The 26,426-nt window shown below is 38.5% G+C and overlaps 1 protein-coding gene across 3 annotated transcripts in view; it reads right to left on the reverse strand.

Annotated features, from left to right (window-relative positions):
* Positions 1–26,426, reverse strand: part of MBNL3 (muscleblind like splicing regulator 3) — a 117,897-nt gene that overhangs the window by 11,083 nt on the left and 80,388 nt on the right. For 2 of the 3 annotated variants that reach the window (XM_015249289.3, XM_015249291.3), the window contains 5 exons: positions 21,357–21,521; positions 7,649–7,840; positions 6,363–6,599; positions 3,268–3,418; positions 1,603–1,638 (listed from right to left, as the gene is read on the reverse strand). In XM_015249289.3, coding sequence (XP_015104775.1) covers positions 1,603–1,638; positions 3,268–3,418; positions 6,363–6,599; positions 7,649–7,840; positions 21,357–21,521 — 781 coding nt within the window. The remainder of the gene's footprint in view (positions 1–1,602; positions 1,639–3,267; positions 3,419–6,362; positions 6,600–7,648; positions 7,841–21,356; positions 21,522–26,426) is intronic. The other variant, XM_015249290.3, reaches the window with a different exon arrangement.

Below are 26,426 nucleotides of genomic sequence, written 5' to 3' on the forward strand. Positions count from 1 at the left end.
TCATAGTAAATGTCCGACAACATCCTGTCTTCATTGCAAATATTACAGCTACAATGGCCAGCAGCTGCAACATCTCTTTTGGGATGATTTCTCTTTGCCTTTTCTAGTTTCTATGTCATTTTGAAAGCTTTTGGGATGCTTTTCTTATTTTGAGCTCATTTTGGAAAGCAAACCAAAGAATTAATATTTAAATGGTAAGCATGCGTAGGTAATAACTGACATCTACATCGATTGAATTCAGATTTTCGGCCAGTCTACAGAGAAAGTGAACAGCCTGGAGAGAGGACAATCATCCCATGCGATATCATAGGAAACACAAATGTACCCCAAATGGTGATTAACAGAAACTCTGGTTATCTCTCCTGCCCATCTCTGGTTATCCATTACCTATAGACAGCCCTCACTGTATCACATGCCAACTTTGAAAACACCCTTGTTTTCCCTCGGTGGGTGCAACAGCTACACAGGGCGGCAGCAGCACTGAAGCATGCAGTTTGCATTCCTACACGGAGCCCTTCAGGGAAAGGGCAAGGGAGCAGAGTCACAAAATGTGAAGACAGAGACACGTTTCACCAACTTCCCAAAGTCTATTCTTCTAATCATATGCATATAATGCTTCTGTTAGTATCAATGGAAATGTTTTTCATTCCTACAGGGCAAAGCCAGTATCAGAGGCCTCACCTACCAGTGAATGCTACTACTCTGTGGTTGCCATTTTGACTTTTTTTTTATCTTGGTAATCCTGTTTGTCCCTTTTGGGCTCTGCGTCTACTTTGGTTGACCAGTGGGATGGAGGCTGAGCTGTTGCAAACTCTCAAAAAGGACGAAAGAAACTGGACTGAGATGAGATGGCAGGGTGAGGTGGGATAGTTCCTCCCTGTATCAAACAGTGCTATTTTCCCCTGGTGTGTTGCTGGGGCCTATGGGAACTACAGGAGCTGTGAACTCCCCAGGCGTTCTGAGAGGGAAACAAGTCACTTTCCTTGTCTTCTTCAGTATTAGTGATGTACAAAATGGTTTCAAGATGGCTACCATATCGTACTGGTGGCTGATTAAAGGATATGTGTGTAACTGATTATTTAAAAAAACACATACCCTACAAAGAGTCATTCTGAAATGATTCTGATGTGCCTGGTTTCCATGCAGATGGCATTTCATCCCAGCACACTACAGAAATCCTCACAAATCACTACAGGATGCTCTAGCTTTGCTTAACTCACCCTTTCGCAACATCTGAGTATTGAATGATTTTGACCTTAAGGATAACTTGTTTGGGGAGGAATCATTTCTTAGTGATAGATGTGAAGTTAAGAACAAAACTGCCCTTTCTGGCTAGATAAGGAAATGTTTTGAAATATTTCAGCTGCAATTTTGGGGGTGAAAACAGAGAAGTGGCAGGGTATTTGGCCACAGTGGCAACCAACTAGGACTCACAGTGTAAGCCGATTACGACTCCACAAAAACAGACCACACCATAGTAAACCTTAAATACTCAGAAAATGTCCAGCCACATCACTCACTCACTCATCCCTTTCACAGTCACAACAGAAAATCACTTTTCTTCAGATTAGAAAAAGTTGAGAATTTTTGTACAAAACCTACCAATACTTGAAGCGGGTGCCATGCACAGTATTGGCCCTGCACACCATGCAGAAAAGCGTGAAAAGTAAAGAAAACAGAGATTTTATTATTAAAGCTTTACTGATAGAGATAATTTTTAACTAGAAAGATATTCTCAGCAATATCAATTAATCAGCACATGCAAATCCAGTAATCTCCCATGCTTACAATTACAGCTGAGTTTTAAGATTACAAGCCCAAGTAATCAAAGTAATTCTTGGATTCTTAGGTATGAAAATGAACATTGATCTTTTTCTTGAAAGTCATTATCTCACTTAAATGACATGTGTTTTGGACAAATGCATCCTAAATGAGTTTTATTATGAAACGGAGAGTTTTAACCAACTGTGTTTAATCAACACATATGATTTTCAAAATATGCACCAGGATGTGGCCCCTCATGCCAGTAAGTTTTACTTAGACAACTAAGCTATCACCATTGCCTCCTCCACCTCGCAGCCAAGGACTTCATTAGAACATCTGGCAAAGAGGCTTTTCATCCAGAAAGTGCTCTCAGCCTGACAGGTTTTTATTTTGCTATTAATCACAGGGAAAGGGATTCTTCTGATATTTCTGCTTATAAATCTAGACTTTAAATCCAGCAAAAAAAAAAGCCAAAAAATGATAAAATTGTGTTTTTGAAATGATATCCTGAAGACTACTGTAGTTAGTAAATAGACAAAAGACTGGTTTTTTATGGCTTCTTTCAAAATGAATTAACTGATTAATGTATCAGTTAACCAATGGGTTTCTTCAAGTCCAGGTATACAACATTATGTACTTAGTATGTTTATATAATTAACAAGGTTTCTAAATTAATTTTTAAAGCATGTCATTTTCATTTAATAACAATTTCCAAACTGGGGCATTTATGATTCTGATCAAAAAAAAAACCTACCATATTCCCAGGGGTTAGTAGTTTCAACTTATTCCCAAGAGACTATAAGCTTGTTCTTAAAGTATTGAACCACTAGAAGAAAAGTATTTCACTTCATCTGATATTTATTTGAAAAAAATTATGGCTTAAATTTTTCTTTTCAATTTAGTGCAAAACAGTTATGCTATTAAATATAGTTGAATGTAAGAGGTAATATAATATGCCACAAAGTATCAGGAAAATATGATAAATGGCTATATATTTTATATTAACTGGTTTAAGAGTTAGAGGCTAAAGACAGTTGTTTTTATATATATAATATACTGTATTGTCCTATAAGTTTAAGGGTAGTTTTATTATAACTATCTTTGGCATATCAAAAATATATAGACTCCCTACTTCTGTAATGCTGAAGCTCAGAAACTTTTTTTCTGAGCGCAGACCATTGTCTTTGAAAGTGATACCTAAGAGTCAAGGAATTAATTTGAGGTCGAAACAAGTGAATCAAACATAAGAAGCAACAATTAAGAAATGCTAAAAAGAAAAATGTTGAAGAGTTTGCTAGTTGGATCGCAAACCATCAACTGTCAGGAATCACTGATACACAGTTTGTTCTCTATACAAGGAGATCAAGCATCACTGCCTTGTTTTATTTCTAATCAAAATACCTGCTGATAGCCCTCACATAAACACTCTTTGAAAGCTGGCATGGTGCATTGTATTCATTCGCAACATCACTCAACTCATGGTGCCCAGAGCCCTGTTCTCACCTGCAGGGATGAATGCCGGCTGTGGGAGCTGCAGGTTAGCCAGAGCCTGTTGGCAGTGGAAAACACTGGGATTAAAGACCGGGGTGGCACCATTGGTCTTTTCAAGCGCCGATCTCTTTGGTATCAGTTGAACTGCACCAGGCTGGAGGGCCTGTGAGAGAAGGATGGATTAATAAGTAGTACCAAAGAAAGTAAAAATATATACTCCAACCAAGCCAGCAGCAGTTAGAGAAAGTCTGGCCTGGCTACCCTTGGCCAGGGTACCCATGAGCAAGGTCACCAACCGCAGTTACATCAGTGCACTCCATGAGTACATACTTAGTCCAAAACAGGAAATAAACATACGGAGGAAAAGGGCTTTTCAACTTCACTAATTTAGACAAATGATAATAATTTTTTAAAAAAAGTATCTCATCATTTGGGCAGGATGTGACAAGAAGCTGTTAATAGCAAATAATCATTTACAATTAACATCTCACGGATGCTCATCTATTAAGCTATTAAAATGAGATCAGCAGAAGCAATAGAGCAGGAAAGAGATTTCTGCCAGTTAAAATTTCCATATAGATCTAGGAAATAAATGGTATATAGGTGAAAAAAAAGATGTCAGTAGATCAGAGTGTGATTCTGTAACTCCAAAAATCCAATTGATACAAGGACTTCAGGTCCAAATCCTGTAACTATAGATTTCCCAACTAACGTGTAAGGAAAAAGTAAATGAATGAATCCTCCCCCACCAGCCACCTCACCCAGATACCTTAGATAGTTAGCAAGATGTATGCAATTCCCAATTACATAAACATTCCAGTTTCCAGTATGTATTCTTTGCTTTGTTAAGGCTGGGTAAAGTTTAATTCTAAAACCTCTTGGCATTTAAAAATCCTCCTTTCATGCCTACAATTCTTTTAAAATCCCACTGTGCCTGTAATATTCAGTCAAATCTGTCCTGGGATCAGATTCATGGGAGAAATCTGACATTACATTTTTTTCTCAGCAAATTGCCCAGGACTTTAGAAACTTGTCCCAGCAACAACAGTTTGGTATGCTTCTAATTCTTAAGGAGACAGGCACACTTAGGCTGTGTAACTAGCCTTTCACATGCCCAAAACGGGCATGCATGGCCCCCTGATTCCTGTGGATAAAGAAGGCCTAACGGTATCTCTGTTTTCATTTGGGAACTAAATATCCCCCCAAGTCTTCTTTTAAATGCACACAAACTGCTTTCGGTGAAGTTAACCTGAGCTATGCACACAAATATGAACCAGGTAAAAATCTCTCTTTTACAAAGCATTTCAGCTCTGAATCCTTAAAATATAGAAAGCTCACACTTCTTTGTGAAGCCTCCTTTACTTAATCTTGCCTCAAACAAATTTCTACGGGCCAATGTGACTTTGCCTTTAAGACTGTGCTCTGATCAGTCACTTGGAAAGGAATTTTATATTGACGTTCAAAAGTACCAGTTGAAGGCCTACTATATAGTATTTAACTCTCTTATATGGGAATTTGGGGCTGACTTACATGCATTCTATCAAACACACCCAAATCATCAGAAACGGACACATTCATATTAAGGTCCCATAACTGAGAATGGAACAGGAACACAACGTCACAGGCAAGCTGTTCCTTGTACGTCCCATGCATATGAGAACCTTTATTTTTAGGGGAACAACTGTATTCCTCTCCTTTATGATAAGTCCATGTTGTTTTTGAACTCTATGCCATCAACAGAAATAACCTAACAATTGGAGGCTTAAAATTCTGCCTTGAATATTCTCGATACCTTCCTATTTTCATAGCTTAAAATTTCCTCATTTAAAAGAATTTATGACAAAAAATATTTGGTGAAGTCTTTTTTTTTTTTTACCATTTGTTAACAGATTCTATTGTCTAGATCAAGGGAGAAAGTAAGTTTGTTGTACTTTGATACTCAGATCTTTCCTGAAGTCATGGGTTCAGTTCTGAGAGAGCAGGGATTTTGAGAACATAGAGCAAGTCCAAAACTGGTGCTGTATCGTTCAAGCCATAATTTAATAAGAAAAGTTTGGAGAAACTTGGGGTATTTGGCCCAGACAAAGAAGATGACAATCATGCTCCTATGAAATAGTGATTGACTTATTTTTTTGTAATAAAATAAGTGTAAGTTCCAGTTCTAGAAAGGTAGATTTCAACTCAGTATGAGGAAAGACTTAATAAATAGGGATGTTTGAAAAGAAATGGATCTTTCTCATGAAAAGGAAAGGTCTCTGTCATGGGCTTCAGGGTCCTGGAGGTGACTTTTTTCCACAGCTGGGAAAAATGAGGTTTCCTTAGGGTTTTGTTCCTTATTGTGGTTATACCCTATGACACAGATCCCAGGCGAAAAGAAAAAAATGAATAGCACACAGCCTATCAAAATAATTGAAACTGTGACGAACTTATTAAGTAATCATAATTCCTATTTCTCAACCTATCACACTATATATAGTGTTACACAAATACTCTTCCCACCTCCTACCTTTCTGGGTTAAGTAGGACTAAGATTTCCCCAAAACAGACTTGCTAGGGCAACTCAATAGGCAGGCTTCTCCCCATCATGTAGAAATACCGCCCGCCCCCCCCCCGCCCTAGCCTTGCCTGGCTGCTGCCTTGAAATCATTAACCTTTGGGAAATTAGAACCTATTTCCCACTCTATCCTCCAAGTCCTGTTTTCAAAAGGCATTAAGGATCTTAACCAACAAAGTACCCCGGAAGGTAGCTCTCAGGGCAGAGAGGCAACTTTCTGCCTTTTTAGGATATAAAGGTTAGTTAGGCTATAAAAGCTACTCAAAAATAATTTGCTGTTTAACTTGTACTCTTTCTCAAAAAAAAAAACAGGAGAAAAGGCACAGTAGGTTAAAATCATTAGTAGAGCTTTTAAGTAATTATCTTTAGAAAACGTTAGTGAATGAATTAGAATAAATAGGTTTTCTCTTTTCCAGCTCATAACCTGGGCTATTCGTTTTAAGGCCCACTCATGACTATTCAAGACTGTGGTCAGAGGAAATTGGACAAAATGAGTTCTATATTAATCCTTTACCCCCAGACAGGAGGTCCACGCATCCTGGCCTGTTCTTACCATTGCTGTGGCAGCCGAATGGTTCATCTGGTGATGAGCTGCCTTGAGTTTGGCTTGCAGGTGTGCAGGAGGATGAAAGTACTTGCATTTCTCCCGGGAGCATCGACCTTTGATGTAATCCATGCAGATCGTCACGGTATTATCACTTGTCTCGATCATGGAAACATCCGTAGGGTGAGCATAGCGACAATCATTCTCACCACGAGTACAATTTCCACGCTGAAATTCACGGCAAACCTTAAAGAAAAAAAATCACATTGATGCCTGGTAGGTGATTAGCTTTTATTTATTTTGCCAGGGAATGTAAGAGCAACAGTATACATTCTTTTGTCATCTGTTTAGGAAAAATGTTACAAGCTGAAGGCTAACGTCAAGCCATAGTCACTATGAGATGTAAACATACAACTTCTATTCCAAGAAAAAAAAAATATCCATGCTTCCCAAAGGGAAAGTCTGTCTGGTTTCCTTACAATGAAATAACAGTATTGTTGAAAACCAATTTTTAATCCTCCACTTGACGCAGCCTCATCAGCTAAGTTTGCAAGAGGAGGTTATTTTGTGAAGGTCCAAGATGTGTTTATCACGCAGCCATGTGCTTTTGCTCAAGCATACATGTGGACCATAGGACATGTACAGATTCCATTAGGATACATGGCAAGACATTTAAGGAGCGGCCAATGGAGCTGACTTTGTAAGAAATCCACTTGTTATTTACTCCAATTTATGAAGAATAATGTAGTTTGAAGGAGTTCTATAGATCAAAAAGCCATTTAAAATTTCTTTTTAGGTTTCCTTTCCTTAGGCATCAAGAGATACTTATTGTCTAGTACATCATTCTTAAAACAGAGAAAAAGGTTTAGACCCTATGAGACTCCTTTACATTCTGCATTCATAGATAGTTAATTCGTCAACTTTTTTTTCAGCTTGATTATTCTAGCAAGTAGCCATTCATCAACGAATACAGTAATCCCAGTCTGTAAAGCTGGAGCCGGGTGTAAAAGGAGCATTCCCACCAGACTTTCTGTGCCATAGCAAAGGAGATGAGGCCCAGTCTGCGGCTGGTCACGCTAAGATGTTGTTTGACCTACTGTACAACTGAATCAGTGTGCTTCATAATGGGGTAAAATTACAGGAGTAAAACGTTTAACATTTTTCTGAGGTTATATTCCGTAAGTGGAAAATCCAGATGCACTTATTGAAAGCATTCAAAACACTGGACTCTAAGAATGTTCATGCATAAAGTTCATATCTACACTATAAATATTTATCTATTTCTACACAAATACCTCCAATTTATCTGAACGCATCAGTTTTGGACCAGCAGCTCCTGGCAATCCGAGAGGCGGGTTTCCAGAAATCAGAACAGGTGCATTTGGTAAAAGTTCGGCAGGGACCAGGCCCATCCCAGGATGAGGTAAGTAAGGACTGAAAGCCATGGCAGGATTAGCTGCAAGTGATGGAGTCACGGGAAAAGAAGTCTGTATGATTAAAACAGAAAATAAAAAGTATTAGAGGTAAATAGATTAGTCCTGACTTTTTTTTTTTTTGGTGGTGGTGGTGGTGGGGAGGTAATTAGGTTTATTTATTTTTAATGGAGGTACTCGGGATTGAACCCAGGACCTTGTGCATACTAAACATGCACTCTACCTTCCCCTATACCTACACCTTCCCCTCTGATTAGTCCTATTATTACACAAGGAAGCATTCTGTGAAAAAGCCTAAGCCATATCAGAATTTACCATTGTGTCTTCTGATTTATTTTTAGTCTCATATTAATTCCCATGTAGGAGTTGCTTTTAAACCAACAAATCTCCTTGAGTAACTAATTTATTGGTAAGCTGAGGAACCAAGCCACATAATTTTACCAGTCATGAGTTAGCTGAATTAAACCCCATTGATGGAGTCTTTTCCAGATGTGTTTTCTCTAGCACTTCCCCTTTTACCTAAAAACCACGTCACCAATGATATCATATATGTGGGCACTCTGCCCGGTCTCCTCACACAGGCACGGCCCCCTGACAGCCCCCCTCATCCCACCCTCCTCCTTCCCCGTGCTCGGCGGTACTGTTTGGCTCCAAAGCTTCCTGTCCTACCATGGTCCCACCTGCCCTACCAAACGCATGCTTCTCTTCTTGACCGACTATCAATTGTGGAGGACAGTAAGGAGGGAGGAAGAAAGGGATAGATTTTAAAAAGTGAGAGCTTTAACAACGTCTTGCTGTCTACCTAAAATGAAATTGGTTTGGTCGTGTTTTTTAGCAGTCCTGTTTCACAAACTCATCTGACTCGCCTAGCCTCGTCTTTATCTAGGGAACCAGATGACATGTGCAGTTTAAAAGGGGGCCCTAAAAATGCTACAAGGATCCCTATTAAGCAAGAAGAGATAAGGTAACAGGATTACAAGGTACATACCCTAGAGTATAACTTGTAAAGAAAAGTCTTAGAAGTACAAAGGGCTCTTACTGGTTTTTCTATTTTTTAAAAGTCCTGATCTCATAGAGTTTGATACATGTATTGCCTTTATTATCTGTAAAGCACATAATTTATCACTTTATTGTGCTGTTTTCCAGTTTGTTCCACATGTGGGTGTCTTTTCTTCTCAATGTGGTCATACTGTCTTTGATAGTTCTCTTGTCTCTCCTATAGTACCCAGTATATAGTGAATGATTGTCTGATATAATCAATGCCATCATTTAAAAAGAAATTTAAACATTTTAATGAATTAATAACAAATCATGATTAAATGTAGTACATATCTTTTTTTAGGTTTAGTTGATTTACAATGTTGTGTTAGTTTCTGGTGTACAGCACAGTGATTCAGTTATACATATATATTCTTTTTCATTATAGGTTATTACAAGATATTGAATGTAGTTTCTTGTGCTATACAGTTAAGACCTTGTTTATCTCTTTTATACACAGTAGTTTGTATCTGCTAATCTCAAACTCCTAATTTATCCCTCAGCCACTGTTTTCCCCCTTCAGTAACCATAAATTTGTTTTCTATGTCTGTGAGTCTGTTTCTGTTTTGTAAATAAGTTCATTTGTATCATTTCCTTTTAGATTCCACACATAAGTGATATCATATGCTATTTGTCAGACTTACTTCACTTAGTATGATAATCTCTAGGCCCATCCATCTTGCTGCAAATGGCATGATTTCATTCTTTTTTATGGCTGAGTAATATTCCATTGTATGTATATACCACTACTTATTTATCTAGTTATCTGTTGATGGACATTTAGGTTGCTTCCATGTCTTGGCTATTGGAAACAATGCCACTACGAGCACTGGGGTGCATGTATCTTTTTGAACTAAGAGTTTCCGCTAGATTTATGCCCATGAGTGGGATTGCTGGATCATATGGTAAGTCTATTTTTAGATTTTTAAGGAAGCTCCATACAATTTCCCATAATGGCTGCACCAAACTACATTCCCACCAGCAGCGTAGGAGGGATCCTTTTTCTCCACACCCTCTCCAGCATTTATCATCTGTGGACTTTTTAATGACAGCCATTCTGCCTGGTGTGAGGTGATACCTCATTGTAGCTTTGATTTGCATTTCTCTGGTAGTTAGTGATACTGAGCATCTTTTCATGTGTCTACTGGCCATCTGTATGTCTTCCTTGAAGACATATCTATTTAGGTCTTCTCCCCATTTTTCGATCGGGTTGTTGTTGTTCTTCTAGTTTTTGTTATTGAGTTGTATAAGCTGTGTGTATATTTTGGAAATTAAGCCCTTGTTGGTCGCATGATTTGCAAATATTTTCCCCTAGTCTGTAGGTTGTCTTTTTGTTTTGTTTATGGTCTCCTTTGTTGTGCAAAAGCTTATAAGTTCAATTAGGTCCCATTTGTTTATTTTTACTTTTATTTCTATTGCCTTGGGAGACTGACCTAAGAAAACATTACTACGAATTATGTCACAGAACATTTTGCCTATGTTTTCTTCTAGGAGATTTATGGTGTCGTGCAAGTCTTTAAGCCATTTTGAGTTTATTTTTGTGTATGGTGTGAGGGAGAATTCTAACTTCATTGATTTACATGTGGCTGTCCAGTTTTCCCAGCTCCACCTGCCGAAGAGGCTGTCTTTTCTCCATTGTATATTCTTGCCTCCTTTGTCAAAGATTGATGGACCATAGGTGTGTGGGTTTTAAATATAGTGCATTTCTAATCGTGACTTTATAAGGTAGGTCGTGCATTGCTGTGTAACTGGCAATCTCACTCTGTATTACTAATAGCATGTGTTCCTTCTTGCTTTTTCTTTCACTAAAAAAAAAAATGAACCTTTTGCACTGCTAAGCTGTGCCCACACCTTCTGCTATATCACATTAATAGGAACAGCTCTAAATGCATGTAGAATAGGAGGCTGTGGAGTAAGACGTGAGGAGCAATTTATATTCATGGTGCCACCCCCTAGACAGACTTGAAATTTTCACCAGCACAGCATTCTCTGTGAAACCCCTCTCGTAAACCACATTCAACTTGGAAGGAAGGGTTTCCCCATTAGCACTCTACCTTAGGTGAGTGTATCAAATTAGCTACTTGGCACATTAGGAAGGACAGAAAGAACATGGGCCCCCCAAAACTGGTAAGGCTCTCTAGGGTAAGTAGAGAAGGCATGGTGGCCAAGAGCTTTAAGGGGAAAGAGGTGACACCAGGTGGCAGGAAAGAGGACGGGGCAGTCAAGGAGGGTGCTTTAAGGTTTGAGGACAAAAGCCAAGGGCTGACCCAGCCTAACTAGGCACTGTGATGCAACAGGCTGTAGGGACATTTCATACTTCTTGTTGAATGGGCTGTGAAGCTCTAGGAATTAGTTGATGTGATAGTATAATGAGATAAGGCCGACTTTATCAACTTGATGATTCATGGTTGTTTCAAAATTAGCAAGAATTTCTAATGGTAAAAACTCCATATTTGAACCACACAACAGTACTCTTTGTTTGACTTCTTTTTCCTCTGTGATCTTCAGAATCAATTTTTCCCCATCCTATTCTCCTTGCTTCTGCCTTTTGCTTGCCACGGAACTGAGAAGAACCCTTACTACATTTCTTAAAAAACTATTGACTTAAATGAAAAACTTGCAGGTGAGTGGTCCAGATTAAAACATTATGAATCGCTAATAAATACTGATCAATGAAGAATATTTAAGAACAATGTACATGTAAGCAGTGCTTCCTATTTATAATAGCTCTCAGCTTCCATATTTTTTTTCCTTCCTTTTTTGGGGGAAATTTTCCTGGCTAACTTCTGCTTTCTTTCGAATATATTTTAACCTTCTTGGGTTTGTTATATGTTTCAACTGTATGAAAGCAAGCTGTAAATTAATTAAACGTGTATGTAAAAAGGGCTTGCTGAAAAAGTTTAGATTTTGTAAGGTTTCACCACAAACTATATTATGACATCTTTAGGTTTTAAAATTAGTACTGTAACTTTTGTGACCATTTCCTCCTTAGTATAAGCTTCATTCTATAACACGGTTTATTCAGAAGAAGTGAATTCTTCTAGTCCCAACCCTTGGGGCACAGGAAGGTAACTGCTGAGTTTCTTATTTATTTTCAAATGGACATTGCTGTTCCTCACCACCACCTCTGCCCCAGGGTAACTACTCCATTTTCAGGAGTTTGAACATTCAAGGGCTTAGCTTTAGCTAACAGGCACCTGTTAAATCAAGCAGCCTGTAAGTTCACACATTCAATTTTAATAAGTAACTTTAATCCTTCCTATACCTGTACTGCAGCCCTTGATGTCAGCTGAGCTGACATGAACCAATCTGTGGGGTAATCTTGAGTCTAAAGAAAAAGGTTCTTTGAATCTGATTTCTTTTTATAGACTGAAATGGTCTGGGGACTTAAATATGTTTCAGATATTCACTCAAACCTAAATTATTTACTAAATATTTTGAAACCCTAGAACCAGGGTTATGGATTTTCATCTTTCTCTGAGTTTTATAAAACCAACAAGAATGGTGGCAACAACTGGCTATATGCATAGAAAGATCACCTAGATGGTTATTTATCCTTCATGTCTCTAACAGCATTCGCTGCTAGGATAGGAATTCCCACGAGCTACCAGTTATTTGCACCCTACCTAGGAACTATCAGGGCCTTGGGAAATGCTTTCTAAAATTCAGTGAATTGTCTCTAGAACAGTGGAACCTAACCTTTTCTGAGTCCTGGATTTATCTGAGAGTCTGATGAAAGCTGTGGACCCTGTCCATGGAAAAATTCATGTGTGCACAAATTGCATGTCATCTCAGGAAGTTCAAGGACCTCATGAAACTCACCCCTGGGGTACGGTTATGGACTACTTACTGTTTAAGAGCTTGTGTTCTAGGGTACCGGTTGGCAAACCACAGCCCCTGAGCCAAATTCAGCCTCCCCTGTTTTTGTATGGCCAGAATGGTAAAGATGGTTTCTACATTTTTAAATGGTTGGGAAAAAGTAAAAGATGAATAATATTCCATAACACATGAAAATTATACACAATTCATATTTCAGTGTCCATAAATTCCACCATGCTCATTAGTAGACCTGTATTAGAAAAAACGTGGCTGTTTTCTCTCTTGTTACACAAGTACCTACGTAATACACTCATTATTTCTTGTCCCACAAAGCCTAAAATATTTACTATTTAGTTATTTAGAGAAAATTTTACTAATGATCATTCTAGAAGATTCCAAAAAATAAAACACTCCATCAATTTCTGAAATAAAGCACTAATTATATAAAAATCTATTGATTTGAATTTAATACTCGTGGCAAGATGCCACAAGTTGAAAAATTTGGCTTTAGAAATGATTACTAAAATTCACTAAAATGTTCTTTTGGATAGTTACTAAAATTTGAGTTCTTAACTATTTGTTTATAGAACAATAACTACTCAGTGACTAAGAATGAGGAGACAGATGGAATCTTGTAAAGGTAAAATTTTAGGAGCCACTGCATTGTGGTCTTAAAGGATTCTAAAACACCTTGGAATAATAATACAATTCAATGAAAAACATTTCCTCAAATAAATATGTCTAGTTTACACATACATTTTAGGAACATTGATTACTTAAAGTGGGGTTTTCCTGAAGCTAGTATAAAGAAATAAAAATTAAATGTTATGCTAAATCCACCTCTGTATCTCGCCAACAGCCTAGATCTATTTGTAATTACTTTAATAACATCCAAGGTCAGTTACAGTCATTGTTGGATGAATGCAAAATACTTAAGTCAGTTAGGCTAATCCTGGCCTGAAGTCAACATAATAATTGAGGCCTACCCTCTCTAAGCTCCTGTCTAAAGGTGGACGACTAAACATTTTCTTTTATAGGCTGGTAAACATTTGGTAACAATTTGTTGATTTGATCTTAATACCAGAAAAATAGCACTCTTAACTTTAACTAGCCCTCATAATACCTTAATTTTATTACTCACTTACAAGCATTCATATAGTATAAAAAGAAGCCCTTTCACTGTCACCAGGCATATTTCTATCCTTAGATAATCCCAAACCACAATGAAATGTATAATTTTCGTTTCCATCAGACTTTACTAGCCGTTCACATGGAGCTCAACTGAGTAATCTTTGTTTCCCAGTTTTTGCTTGGTCATCTCCACACTCTGAGCGGTGTTCTGTGGGGACTGAGCTGGCCAAAAGGCATACTGCAGGAGGCCCACACAACCTCCAGACTAGTTAATTGGTCCCTCAATAATTGAGAGTGAACTTTATAAACAGATGCATGCTGATAGTGGTGTTTATGTACTAATCATACCTGTTAATGAATAAGTCACTGTGGCCCAAGAGAGAGGGAAGAAAACCAAATTCAAGGGTCAGAAGTGAATAGTTATCTCTACCTAGACCTGGCTTTTCTGAACTTATTAATCATGGACGTCTCCAAATAAGGGGAAGCATGGAAGGTAGGCAGCTGGTGAAGAAGCCATAGATTACTGTGGGTATAAAAGGTATAAAGTAGAGCAAAAGCAAGAGAGGACAAGTCATGGTTTCGATCTGCCTGTATGTGGTGGGAGGAGAAGTGGCAGGGCAGGCCAGGAATTGTAATCGAGTGCCTAACCTAGATCAGCATTAACACCAAGTGATTCCTAGAGCTAAGGATCTGGCAAAAGGGCAAATGACTTCTTCCTTAGATGGGCACGGGGATTTTGACTTTGTTCCTGAGAAGTGAACAAGAACTGACTTAGAAATTATTTGTTGGTGAACCACCAGGTAATAATAGTGACAATTCAGTTAACTTTAGTATACCACTAGGGAAGAGAAAGTATTTTTAAAAAATCAAGTGGTTACCCAATTTTAACAAAGGGAATGAAACAAAATATGAGTTTTAGAGCATTAGGGAATGCAGGAGCTGAGAAAAGCAAAGAACCCACAGGAAGCCTGGAGACTAGACACATCTCAATGCAAGTTCAGGATAAATGGATACAAAGGGTTATAATTATGAGAGGTTCAACAAAGCACCACCACTACCACCACCAAAAGACAACACAAATTAAAACAAAACCTTGCATGGCTAATAGAAAAATAACTCTACTGAGTAAAAAAGAAGAGCCCAAAGCTATAAAAATACAGAGGATCAGGTACAAATCAGAAATGATGGGGATCACAAAACCATTAATCTAGAGGGTAGAGAATGTTTCTAATTCATCTTTTTATTCACCTCTTACCTCTTTAAGTGCCTGGCACAGAGTAGATGCTCAATAAATATTTAGTGAATGGAGTAAAAAGGGATTCCTAAGCCACTGATTCATTTTAGGCTTACCAGTTAGAAAAATCCAAATTAAAAAATCGTAATACAAAAGACACACCCAGGGATCAAAAGCAGTGGCAGATTGAATTGATCCCTCAGTTTTGCTCTCCAGTGAGGAAAATTTTAGGCAGAAGGCCACTCCCAAACTGTCTTTTGATACAGATGTGAAATGTTAGATCAAACAGTATCGAGAAGCACAGGGTATTTTGTAACACATGCACACATATGCATGCATTTTTAAATTGGAGTGGCTAAATCATCAGTACCAGAAGGTATCCAACGAAGAGTTCTGAAAAGAAAGTTTAGTGATACTAGAGACCAAAATATGCAACTTCCTTTTTTTTTAAATTGACATATAGTCAGTTTACAATGTTGTGTCCATTTCTGGTGAACAGCAAAAGATGCAACTTTTTATTACAAAATGTGTGGTTCCAGGGGACAACAAGTGAATTGCTAAGGTGACTGACAGCCACAGAATGGTTTAAGAGAGGGGACTAGGTAAAGAAGGTTTTCAAATGATGTTTAGTACATCTATAAAGATTATTGTGGCAAATTAGGATTATTTGGGGGGGGTCACTTTAAGATTACTACCAGGTGTGGAGGGCAACCACAGTTTCTTACACTAGGCCTCCTCATGGCCCTCTCAGTGACAAACTACTGAACATCTGAGCAAGGGGACGCTGATGACAAGGGAGAAAAAAAGCATCCTTTATAGGTGAGACTGTCAAGCATTGGTTTGGTTTATTTTTGCTGTTATTTTTCTTTATTTCCCTCAGGGGAAAAAGAATTTCACAGACCCTCCAAACTTCCTGCCTTCACCTCACTCATGCTCAACGGCAAGTCATTCAGAGGCAGCTGGCCGTGGCTCAGACTATGACCGGGAGCAGGCAAGCGGACAGGCCCACACGGTCTCATTAGCACCAGGCTCTAACCAACTGAGCTAACCGGCCCCCGAGGGGAAGGACACAAAATGGGCTGAGAGGAGATTACATCTAATTTATCCCCTGGGAATATATGAGGGAGGATAAAGGGAGAGTGTTGAGTTTTGTTACTATCAAAGAAATTGGGCACGCTGTAAAAGACACCATGTACAAATGCCCTCTGTTTGGTGGCAAAAGTGTAGCATTTTCGTTTCACTTAAAAAAAAAAAACCAACAGATTTCACATTGCGTATTAAACCTAGTTGGGGGCAAGGCAGCAAACCTCCCGCTGCTGTGATTTATTTCGATTGACTATAAAAGGAGCTTTAAGCTGTGTGACAATATATATTCTGGGGAAAGGACCTGAATGACTGCTCTACTGTGGACCAGTAATTGCAATCAGGAGTAAATCCAGGGTCTGAGGTTTAGGTAGTTGGATGGGGGAGGGGAGCCTTAAGAACAAATATCTTTGGCAAATGTTCCAAACACATTGTAAACACATTGCCAGGCCTCCTCCCGGGGCCCTGGAAGGAGACCATGCAAATGAGGGGTCTCGAGCCTTTACTCACCTCGGGGTAAGCCGACCCCTGGGAACAATTTGTAGGACAAATACATGTGTGAGGTCTTAGTTGCTATACCTAAAAGTAAAATCTTTTCTAATTTTTTTTAAGAAAACTTAGTAAAATCACGATAAAATGTTGAGCTCATCAGGTGGTACTACTCCACACACTCCTGTGATGAGATCTGGTCAACCTCAGTCAAAGTGGAACTTCACATGATCATGAGAGTCATAATTATATTAATATCATATTAACCTTATAATTACACAACACCTGTCTTGAAATCTGACTTGAACATTTGGCAAAAGTCACTTTACAAAACATTTAATGTCATCACATCTAGGATGAGAGAGCTAAATGTCATCATTTATCATTTCATGAGTAGGTAACCTGAGAAACTCTCTGAAGAATCTTCAGTAAAATGCACTATCATTTCTTTCTTTCTTTCTTTTTCTTTTGCTTTTTGTTTGTTTGTTTTTGGGTGGAGGTGATTAGGTTTATTTATTATTTTTTTAATGGAGGCACTGGGGACTGAACCCAGGACCTCGTGCATGCTAACCATGCTCTACCACTGAGCTATATACCCTCTCCTCTGTAATTTCTGTACTGACTTTGAGACTGGTAATCTGGAACATGCACATTGTTTCCTTTTCCATTAAATGTACAAAATGTCTTGCTTACCCTTTTAATGATAATTCTTAATAGAAGAGCCCTGACAACTGGGAGACAGCATAAATACTTCAGCTGGTAGGTAGTTTATGTGAACCAGAAAAACTGTAACTGATGTGAATATGCAAAATGTCTAATGTATCTTGATCAGGGAAGGGTATTATCCTTTGTCTTTACGAAATCATTCAACTACTTAACATTTTCTTAAAAAGTAAACAGATATTCTGCCATTTTACTTCTATTCACCTAAATCTGTCCTAGTCCAGTTTCATAGAGTAACATCTTATAGCTCTTATTTAAGTAAATTAGAAAAACAGTAAAATCGTTGGAGTCTAAAAATACTGGTATTATTAATTAGTACATCTCCCTTCCTATCTACTGGAACGTCCTATTTTTTCACCATTTGGTTCTGAAGTGTTAGAACTTCAGATAGACGTATAAGCTGGTTTATGAGAAATTTATTTGATAAACAGAATTGTGAAAATGATGTAAAAAGGTGGGGAGGGTCCAGACAGACATCAGATGGTTCTATCTATGATAAAGAAAAAACCTGAAGTGGAACCCATGTTGACAGGCTCTGTGGTTTGGAACACCACAATGTGGCCATAGGAATTCAAGCCATGAAAAGTATACACCAGACCAGAGGACTTGGCACACCCCAATGGCTGAGCCAATAACCTCTGTATAAATCAGGTGAATACACTCGACTGGGTCAAATTTACCTGTGTTTTAAAGAACTGCCTCCATGTGAATCACCACGTTCAGAGAGAGAAACAAAAGGAATTTCCTAGCTATGGACAGGTCTAGATTATATAAAGTGTCTAAGTCAAAAATACTTTTAATAGCCTTATAGCATCATATCCACCGTATAAATACATATATTATATTCAGCAGAGAGAATCCTTCCCCCAGGTAATGAAAATTCCAAGTTGTGAAAAGACCTGAAATTTTAAAACACTAGCTTTGCTTGAGGGTAGGAATCCAGCATGTTTGCTTTCCCTAAAATTCTTCTACAGGGCTCATGTTTGCCTCTTAATTATGCCAAGGGGAGTTCTTAATTGTGTCATTTTTTGCTGTGAACATCAGAACTCTCTCTTAAACTGCACTGAAAAACACTAAGGATCCTGTCACACCCTCTAGTCTCACTTGCTAAACTTCGTCAATACAACTAACAAAAAAGCTTTCAGAGGTGGCATTTTATATTAGCAAATGTCAATTCAGCCCTGTTAATTACAGTGAACAAACTTGCCTGCTACAGCAAGCATTCTACTCAAATTGAGTTGGTGTGGCTTTTACTCATTGTTCGGTCACACTGAACAGAATCCATTCTCCAGCTACATTTAGGTTGACATTTCTTTTATCTGGAGGCTTATAATAAGCAAACCACACTGAATTTTCCAAAAGCATATGTGCTCTTCTGGTATCCCAGAAATTGATCAAAGTGTGCTTTGTGGGAAGACCTGAAGTTCAAAACAGTGATACCTAACAAGTCTTAATATGCAGCCATGCAAATATTAGGACTGGAAATTTACACAAAAGCTTGAATATTTTAGGGACAAAGTGTTGTTTGGGGAGAGTAGGTACCAAAGAGATGAAGTAAAATTCTACATTACTTCCATAGTAAAACCAAGATCCAGAATAAAGAACGTTTCTTTCAAGTCAGACGGGTAAATGTCACTTAAAATTGCTCACACTAGATCAATTACAACACAAAAGCAGCTTTCTAGACCACAAAAGAAGATCATATCAATTGTCTCGGGATTAGCTGTTTGTACACATAATAACTGCAGAAATTAATCTTTTATCAGTTTATCACATCACAACAGCGATTGTTAAATAACCTACAAGGTAGAAAAGCAATTTCTGATTGTTCCCTAGGGTCTTCTAAGTAATGTCTTGTTTCTTGTGATATGCTATAAAAGAAATTGTTCTCCTGTGAGTCATATCAGTCATATTCTACAGCCTGAGAGCTGAAATTACCCTCATCAAAGAAAAAAGGGAAATGTATTCAATTATAGAAAGCATAGAGAATCAAATTAGAAAGTGCAAGAGGCCAAAAAACTCAATGGATGTCTCTCACTGGACTCTAAAAAAGCCACTCCCAATTCTCCAGTGTGAGCCAGCATGATCAATAACGCATGAAGGGTTGGGACTTGAATGGAGATACTCTACTGGAGGCTGAATGAAAGATGGATAGTCTGCCTCCCGTCTTTACCCCTACTTTACCCCAGGCCTTGCTCTCTGATTCCCTGAAACAAGGCAGCTGATTGATGTCCCCTGACCTATGAAAAAATGTATGCTCCAGCTGTGTAGGCAGTGCTGGGCTCAGGTGTGTGATAAAACCTGGCTCGTATTTGTTCAGTCTGAAACTGGGACATCCCACAAGAGGCCAAGAGGAATATGGTGGGTAAAAGCCTCCCTTGCTTTATTCCCCATCTACTCACAGTTTCTGGACTCACTGAGCCTATTCATTTCTCTGTGGCTTTGTTCATACTATTCTCAGTATCTAGAACACTTTGTCTTTTGTACCCTTCAGAAGTAGGGAGGAACTGAAATGTTTCAGTGCGTGAAAGCTAAGGAGAGTTGGAAGGAGGAATTCAACCATACAAAGTATTACTAAAGGTCAAGGAGGAACGCCGAGGAGCCCACTGGTGACCTTCTGGGAACGAATTTATCAATGTAATCAGCACTGAGTTCAAAGGCAAATGTTTTTGGCAAACTAATAATATAAAACACGAGATCTATTTATGTTTCTCGAATTTTTCTAGACATTCTGGAAAGGGTATCATGGTACAAAAGTTTAGTGACCTGTCAATGCCCCTACCACCTATTTTTTTTTGCATTATTTATAAAGATGTACTAAAAAAGGGGTGCCCTACCTACACAGATGTCCTTGAATTCTGAGAAGCAACTTTATAATGAGATAGGTTTTGCTGAGACCAGACTGACCTACTCCCACATTTTCATTGCATCTAAATACTATACCCAGCTTTCAGCTTTCAGTGCGTTTATGACCTAGTCACCAATGAAATGAGTAACAAAGGCAACATTATCCTTTCAAAGTAGTATCCTGGTGATGATTTAAGAGAAGTAGGCCAGCTGGAATTAGAATGAGACACTGTGAAACTGAATTTGAGACCTGGAAGAACTCAGTAGAAAGGGACAATTTTCAATTTCCCCTAAAAGGTCTAAGAACAAACTGCAACTTTATATTTTAAGGTATCAGTACCAGATGAATTCTCCACAGGACAAAATTACTTTTTAAATGATCCACTTAAATTCACTGATTCACGAAAAATACTGGACACTGGTCTAGAATGATACCTAATATTATTAATTTCTGCAAAGGGAAACTCTGTGGCTAGCTTAAGTTAAAACCCCATCAAATATCTGGCCAGTCTTCCCTAAGACTGTCAAGATCAGGGAAAAACAGGGAAAGACTGAAAAACAGTCACACAGCAGGGGAGAGAGGTGGGGTCAAAGAAATGCACTGTGGTACCCTAGACTGGACACTGGAACAGAAAGAGCACGCTAATGGAAAATCTGGTGAAGTGTGAACAAAGTCTGGAGTTTAGTTAACAGTAAAGTGTAAATGTCAGTTCCTGAGTTTTGACAAGCATTCCACGGACATATAAGATATTAACAGTCGGAGAAACCGGGTGAGGTGACGGGTAACATGGGAACTCTGTACTAATTTTGCCACTTTCCTTTAAATCTAGAATTATTTTTAAAATAAAAAGTAACAACAAAACTACCATCATAGAGCAAGGAGATCTCCTTGAATTCATATCCTAAATTCAAATGCTTACGTGTAATAATAATCAAACCTCCTCCTCATTTTAAAATGTCCCTGCTTCTTTATTAATATTCCTTTAGAAACTCAGTTTATGGTTGATGCAACCCAGGTTTTAAATCCAAACCACTTGATTGCTCCCTTCCCACGCACAGCAGCTTTGTAGTGTCCATTCGCGTATCAGCTTGCACCCTAAATAGCTTTCCAAAGGCCCTGCAAGGCTATTCCAATGTAGATGGAGATCCTTAAAAACAAAAAAGACATACACATGCAATTTTTTAAAAAGCAGAGCAGTGACTTACCAGTGATGACATCTGAGCATTTTGAAGCATAAACTGCATCTGCTGGGCGAACATGGCTGCGGCAGTCTTTTGTTGAATCAGATTGTTCCGTCCATTAATTTCCAGCTGCGTTTTCAAATGGGGAGGAGGGTGAAGGTACTTGCAGTTCTCTCGAGCACACCGACCCTACAAATGAAGAATTAGTTGAATTTGCATTCATATTTCTAAAAATCTGGTATGGAAAAGAAAAGAATAGAAGTTTAGGGGGGAGGGTATAGCTCAGTGGTAGAGCACGCACTTAGCATGCATGAGGTCCTGGGTTCAGTCCCCAGAACCTCCATTAAAAAAAATAAACAAACTAACCTAATTACTTCCCCCCAAAGAAAAAACTAAATTAAATTAAAAAAAAAGTTTACTAATCACTTAGCATATGTGAAGAATCGTAATGAATACTTTACATGAATTAACTTATTTGGTCTTCATTCAAGCCCTCTAAGATTGATACTCTCATAATTTTCATCTTCTAGATGAGGAAACTGAGACTAAGAGACACTTACACAGTTAACACGTGACAAAGCCAGAACTAAAACCCAGGTAGCCTGATTCCAGAACTCATTCTCTTAGCCGCTTCGCTCTGCTGTACTTTGGTATATATCACATTAGGTTTAAAATATATAACATTAGGAATAGTATGACATCATCATAACGTTACAGATTTAAATAAAAATTTCCCAACATGAGACATAAAATCATGTGTGTTAAATATGGGAGAAGGGTATAGCTCCGTGGTGGAGTGCCTGCCTAGCATGCATGAGGTCCTGGGTTCAATCTCCAGCACCTCCATTAAATAAATAAATAAACAAACCTAATTACCCCCCTCCCAAAATAAGACCAAAAAATTAAATATAATTTAGGATTTGGATCTACCTATATAAATAATCAAGAAAACTGAGGGAAAAGGTTAAATATATACACACAAATATACCTTCTAAATCCATTATTCTGGACGATTTAGGCTTTACAGTCCTTTTTTCTGCATCCATACAAAAGGAGAACCACCCTGAAATCCAGTGCCTTTTTGTTACTCAAAGAATAAATCTCTACACCTCACAGCCATGCCATTCTTTAGATTCCAGAAGCATTGGCCCTGGATCACTTGGATAACTGAGAGCAAAGTGTATTTTGGAGTCTCGGGTATTTAAATGTTTTATTGATGTTTGAAGCACTTCCAGACAGGAAGATATGTCAGTCCTGTGGAACCAAACATGCCTTTGGTGTTACCTAAATGCTGACATGGCTGCTAATTACAGTGTTTACCATGTGGCGGCAAAGGATGTCACTGAACAGGTATTTATCACATTGTCAAATGCGACCTATTGTTGTCTTTGTTTAACTCTTGAGTACTATACAAAGCAGCTAATGATTCTCTCATTTGGATTACTAGGTCCACCACAATCCTTTTAGAGAAGCACAGTTGCTAGAAATTCTTTTTCCCACAGTTACAAAGACGCGTATGCCTTAAGAGTGCAGGAGCTTACTGCAGGGAGGGGTGGAAAAAAGGCAACTGTTTGAACCCAAGAGTGCCAGTTGCTAGGCCACCTGACTTCCCAGGAGAAAAGGAGTTAGTTCCTCAAGCCTTTTCAACACATGCTATGCATTTTCCTTATTTACGATGCCAAAACGGTTTACCCAATAGCATTTCTATCATTTCAGAGAATCAAGGTGTGTCCTTCAAAACGTGATAGAGCTCCGCTAATGCAAAACCAGGCGCACTGCAACTGTTCTTTGCAATGTTAGATCAATGGGGCGAGGTGGCTCTTCTATCTTCCCTGGCAAGAAGCTGAGTATAGCTTAAACCACAGCTTGAGAAATCAAGGCAGCCACTCTTGTTTTCTGTCCTTTTCTTTCTCCAACTGATCAATTATTTTTATTTTTTATTTATTTATTTTTTAAGCCACTGATCTATTTATTTATTTTTAATCGAGTTCTAGTCATTTTACAACATTGTGTCAAACTCCAGTGTAGAGCACAATTTTTCAGTTATACATGAACATACTACATATTCATCATCACATTTTTTTTTGCTGTGAGCTGATCAATTACTTTTAATCAAATTATTTATAAAATCAAACAGTAGCTTTGTTTCAATGTACCTTTACATTCCTCTGCAAATCATGGCAAAGGAAGAATGTACTGGGAGTAAGAGATGAGAATGGTATTAACCCTTCCTGAATCTTCCGGAATTCATAAAAGTAGCCTAGGAATGGCTACATAATTTCAGCACATGTAAGGACTATGAGGAAATTCTTATATGAGCTAAAAAGTACAATAATGGAGGGTCCCCCGCCCCCATTCATGTGCCCCCTAAGACAAAACATAAGCTTCTTTTTACATCTACTACTACCTGCATCAAGGCAAAGAGACTCCCAAGGATTTTAGTCCCCGGATTCTCCACCCTCCACTTGGCATAACTGAGATGATCTGGCTCCGAATGAACAGCTCAGGGTAAGCAGTGACACTTGGTGGCTTCCACAGCCAAGCATGGCACTTTATACTTCCGGGGTTCCTCTGTCTCCTCTCACACCCTAACATTAAAGACTCCCCCCAGGTACAGTCCCGAATCTTCTGCTCTCTAATCTCTTTCCCCTGGAGAAATGGAGATCTTGTAAAGTTTCATCTCTCACTGCAATTGCTCAGATCTTACATCTCTATCTCTACCTCTGACCCTTCTTCTGAATTTCAGGGGCCTCCCCTTTTTTTAAGTCACTAACTGCAGCTGCATTTGGAAATCCTGCCCCTTAGCCAGGTCTACATAACTTATTCCTGACCTTCCTTCTCCTTAGACAGTCTTTCCTCTTCCTGCATACTAGCATTTAGGGCCATCGCTCCAATTCCCATGCTTTGGGACAGTTACATAGCAGCCCTGAAAAAAGAAGTTAGGCACCTGCTGAGCAGGATTGCCTTAGGGTTGCCAACCCACCGTGATAGTTTAACCAGACAAGTGGGAAACATGACCATAAACATTTAACCGGAACACAATCTGTAACCCCCTTCAAAAAAAAAAAAACCCACTATATGAGGACTGTCTCTTACATTCAGGAATTTTAAACAATAGATTTTTTTCTTTAAAGGGAAAAGAATATGTTAGGGTTTTACCATTTGTTACAGTTTAGAGTTATAATGTCATTTATATTGAATGTAATCAGAGAGAAGGGGGAGGAATGAAGGGAGGTAGAGAACACAGTGTATTTGGCGTATTTTCTGCCAATCTCCAGATAAAGAATTACTATTTGCTTTTGTGCCTTTATATCACTGTCCTTTACATACAATAACTTTCCTTAAGCTTTTTCTTGGGAAACTAAGGACAGTTTTACAAAGCAAAAACAGTACACAGAAATAGGAAAAAAAAGAGAACTACACTAAAAATTGTATCAACTTAGGCTATAAAACTAAAGAATGTAATATGAGGCAGCATAAGATTTTTTAAAACTTATTCATCTTACTAGATCTTACTTGATTTATAAAGCCGTCTCTTTTGAATGACAGAATCCATAATTTAATTCTATAACAATGCAAATGCAGAGCAATACTACCTTACCAGAGACTGCTGCTTATGTTCAAGAAAGCTTATAAAAGAAAAAAACACCCAGCGTTCTCTATCCAAACAATAGATGAGACCGAATAATTTAATATCGATGTTATCTGTGGAACACAATATTTCAAAAGAAAACCAAGCCCCTTGTTTTTTCAAAATGACTTTAGAACTCAGAATAATATATTTATATGCACAACATTTGGTGATAATCAATCTCCTCTGTGTAGAATTCATTTTTCAAGAGGTCCAAACTTAATTATAGGCCAAAAGACTTTAATTGGAGTTGGGGAGGGTGCCTCAAACTTTGTTCTTAATGTTTGCTAACATTTGCTTGTAGTCCTTGTAGGGGATTCAGGCTTTGGTAAGCATGTATGGATGAGATGGAGTGGAGGCTGGGGAGGGATCTGCCCAGCACAGTATGTAATCACTTACTGTTTTTGTCCTTTGGAAACCCAGTGACTGTGGATTAGAAAGCCTCCAATGTTTTCCACAGACCAGCTAAGCACTCAGAACGGGGCCACAAGATACCCCACCACCCTGGGTCTATAACAGCCTAGAAGCCATCTTGGTTTGACCAAAAAAGCACCCCTCAGGTTTCCCAAGCCAAGTCAATGGTGTCCCAAGCCCTCCCTTCTAGATCCACAGGTTCAGCTGCCGTGTGCTCAGTGCAAATTATGAGACCATGTCATAAATGAGCCTATAAATGTTGTGTCTGTGACAATCGCTATCCACTGGTAGAGCTGGCTATATCCTAAAGGCAGCAGCTAAGGCTAGTCAAGACCTGTAAACCTCTCTCTCCCTGCCCTGCGTATCCACACAAAATTAACGCAGCACTGAAGAGATTCGAGTGCAAGCTTATTTATGCTCGCCTCAATTTCACTCCTTTTCCATCTCCTCTCACCTTAAAAACAAATCATTCTCATCTGGTCTTTCATTATGATACTGAGTCAAGAACACAGCAAAGTGATTCAAGGGGAAAGTGATTCTCTGCTGAAATAAGGGCTACTGCCTCTGGGGATCTTCCAGCACCCCTTTCCCATCTACTTTCTTTGAAAACGCACCCAAAAAACAGCAGGGGAAGAAAATGACCAATGAGATTTCTGAAACACACTGGCATCAAAAAGTTGATGACAGACAAAGGAAAAAGTTGCAGAGCATTTCTAAAATCTCCAAAATTCAATCTATTTCCTTTTTCCTACCTTCAGGCTTTTCACAAATGAGTACAAAGGCTCTGACTGAGAGAGAAAAGCAGCATTGTAGAGATTCAAATTCCACCTAAGTCTTGGGAGTTATGAGAGTGAGAGTCTGTCAGATACAAAACTCCCTATGCACTTGGTGGCAGAAAAACCCTGTGAAATGTACTTTTTAATGTTCATGAGTGAAAGCTCTACCATCCATCAGAATAAGAAAAGGACCCTAGGAAGCTGAAAATTACCCTTTGTCAGTCACAGGATCTTAACAGGAACAGCTGTTTGCAGAATGACTTGCTTCTCCAA

This window comes from Vicugna pacos, chromosome X (genome assembly GCF_048564905.1).
Source record: "Vicugna pacos chromosome X, VicPac4, whole genome shotgun sequence".
NCBI lineage: Eukaryota > Metazoa > Chordata > Mammalia > Artiodactyla > Camelidae > Vicugna > Vicugna pacos.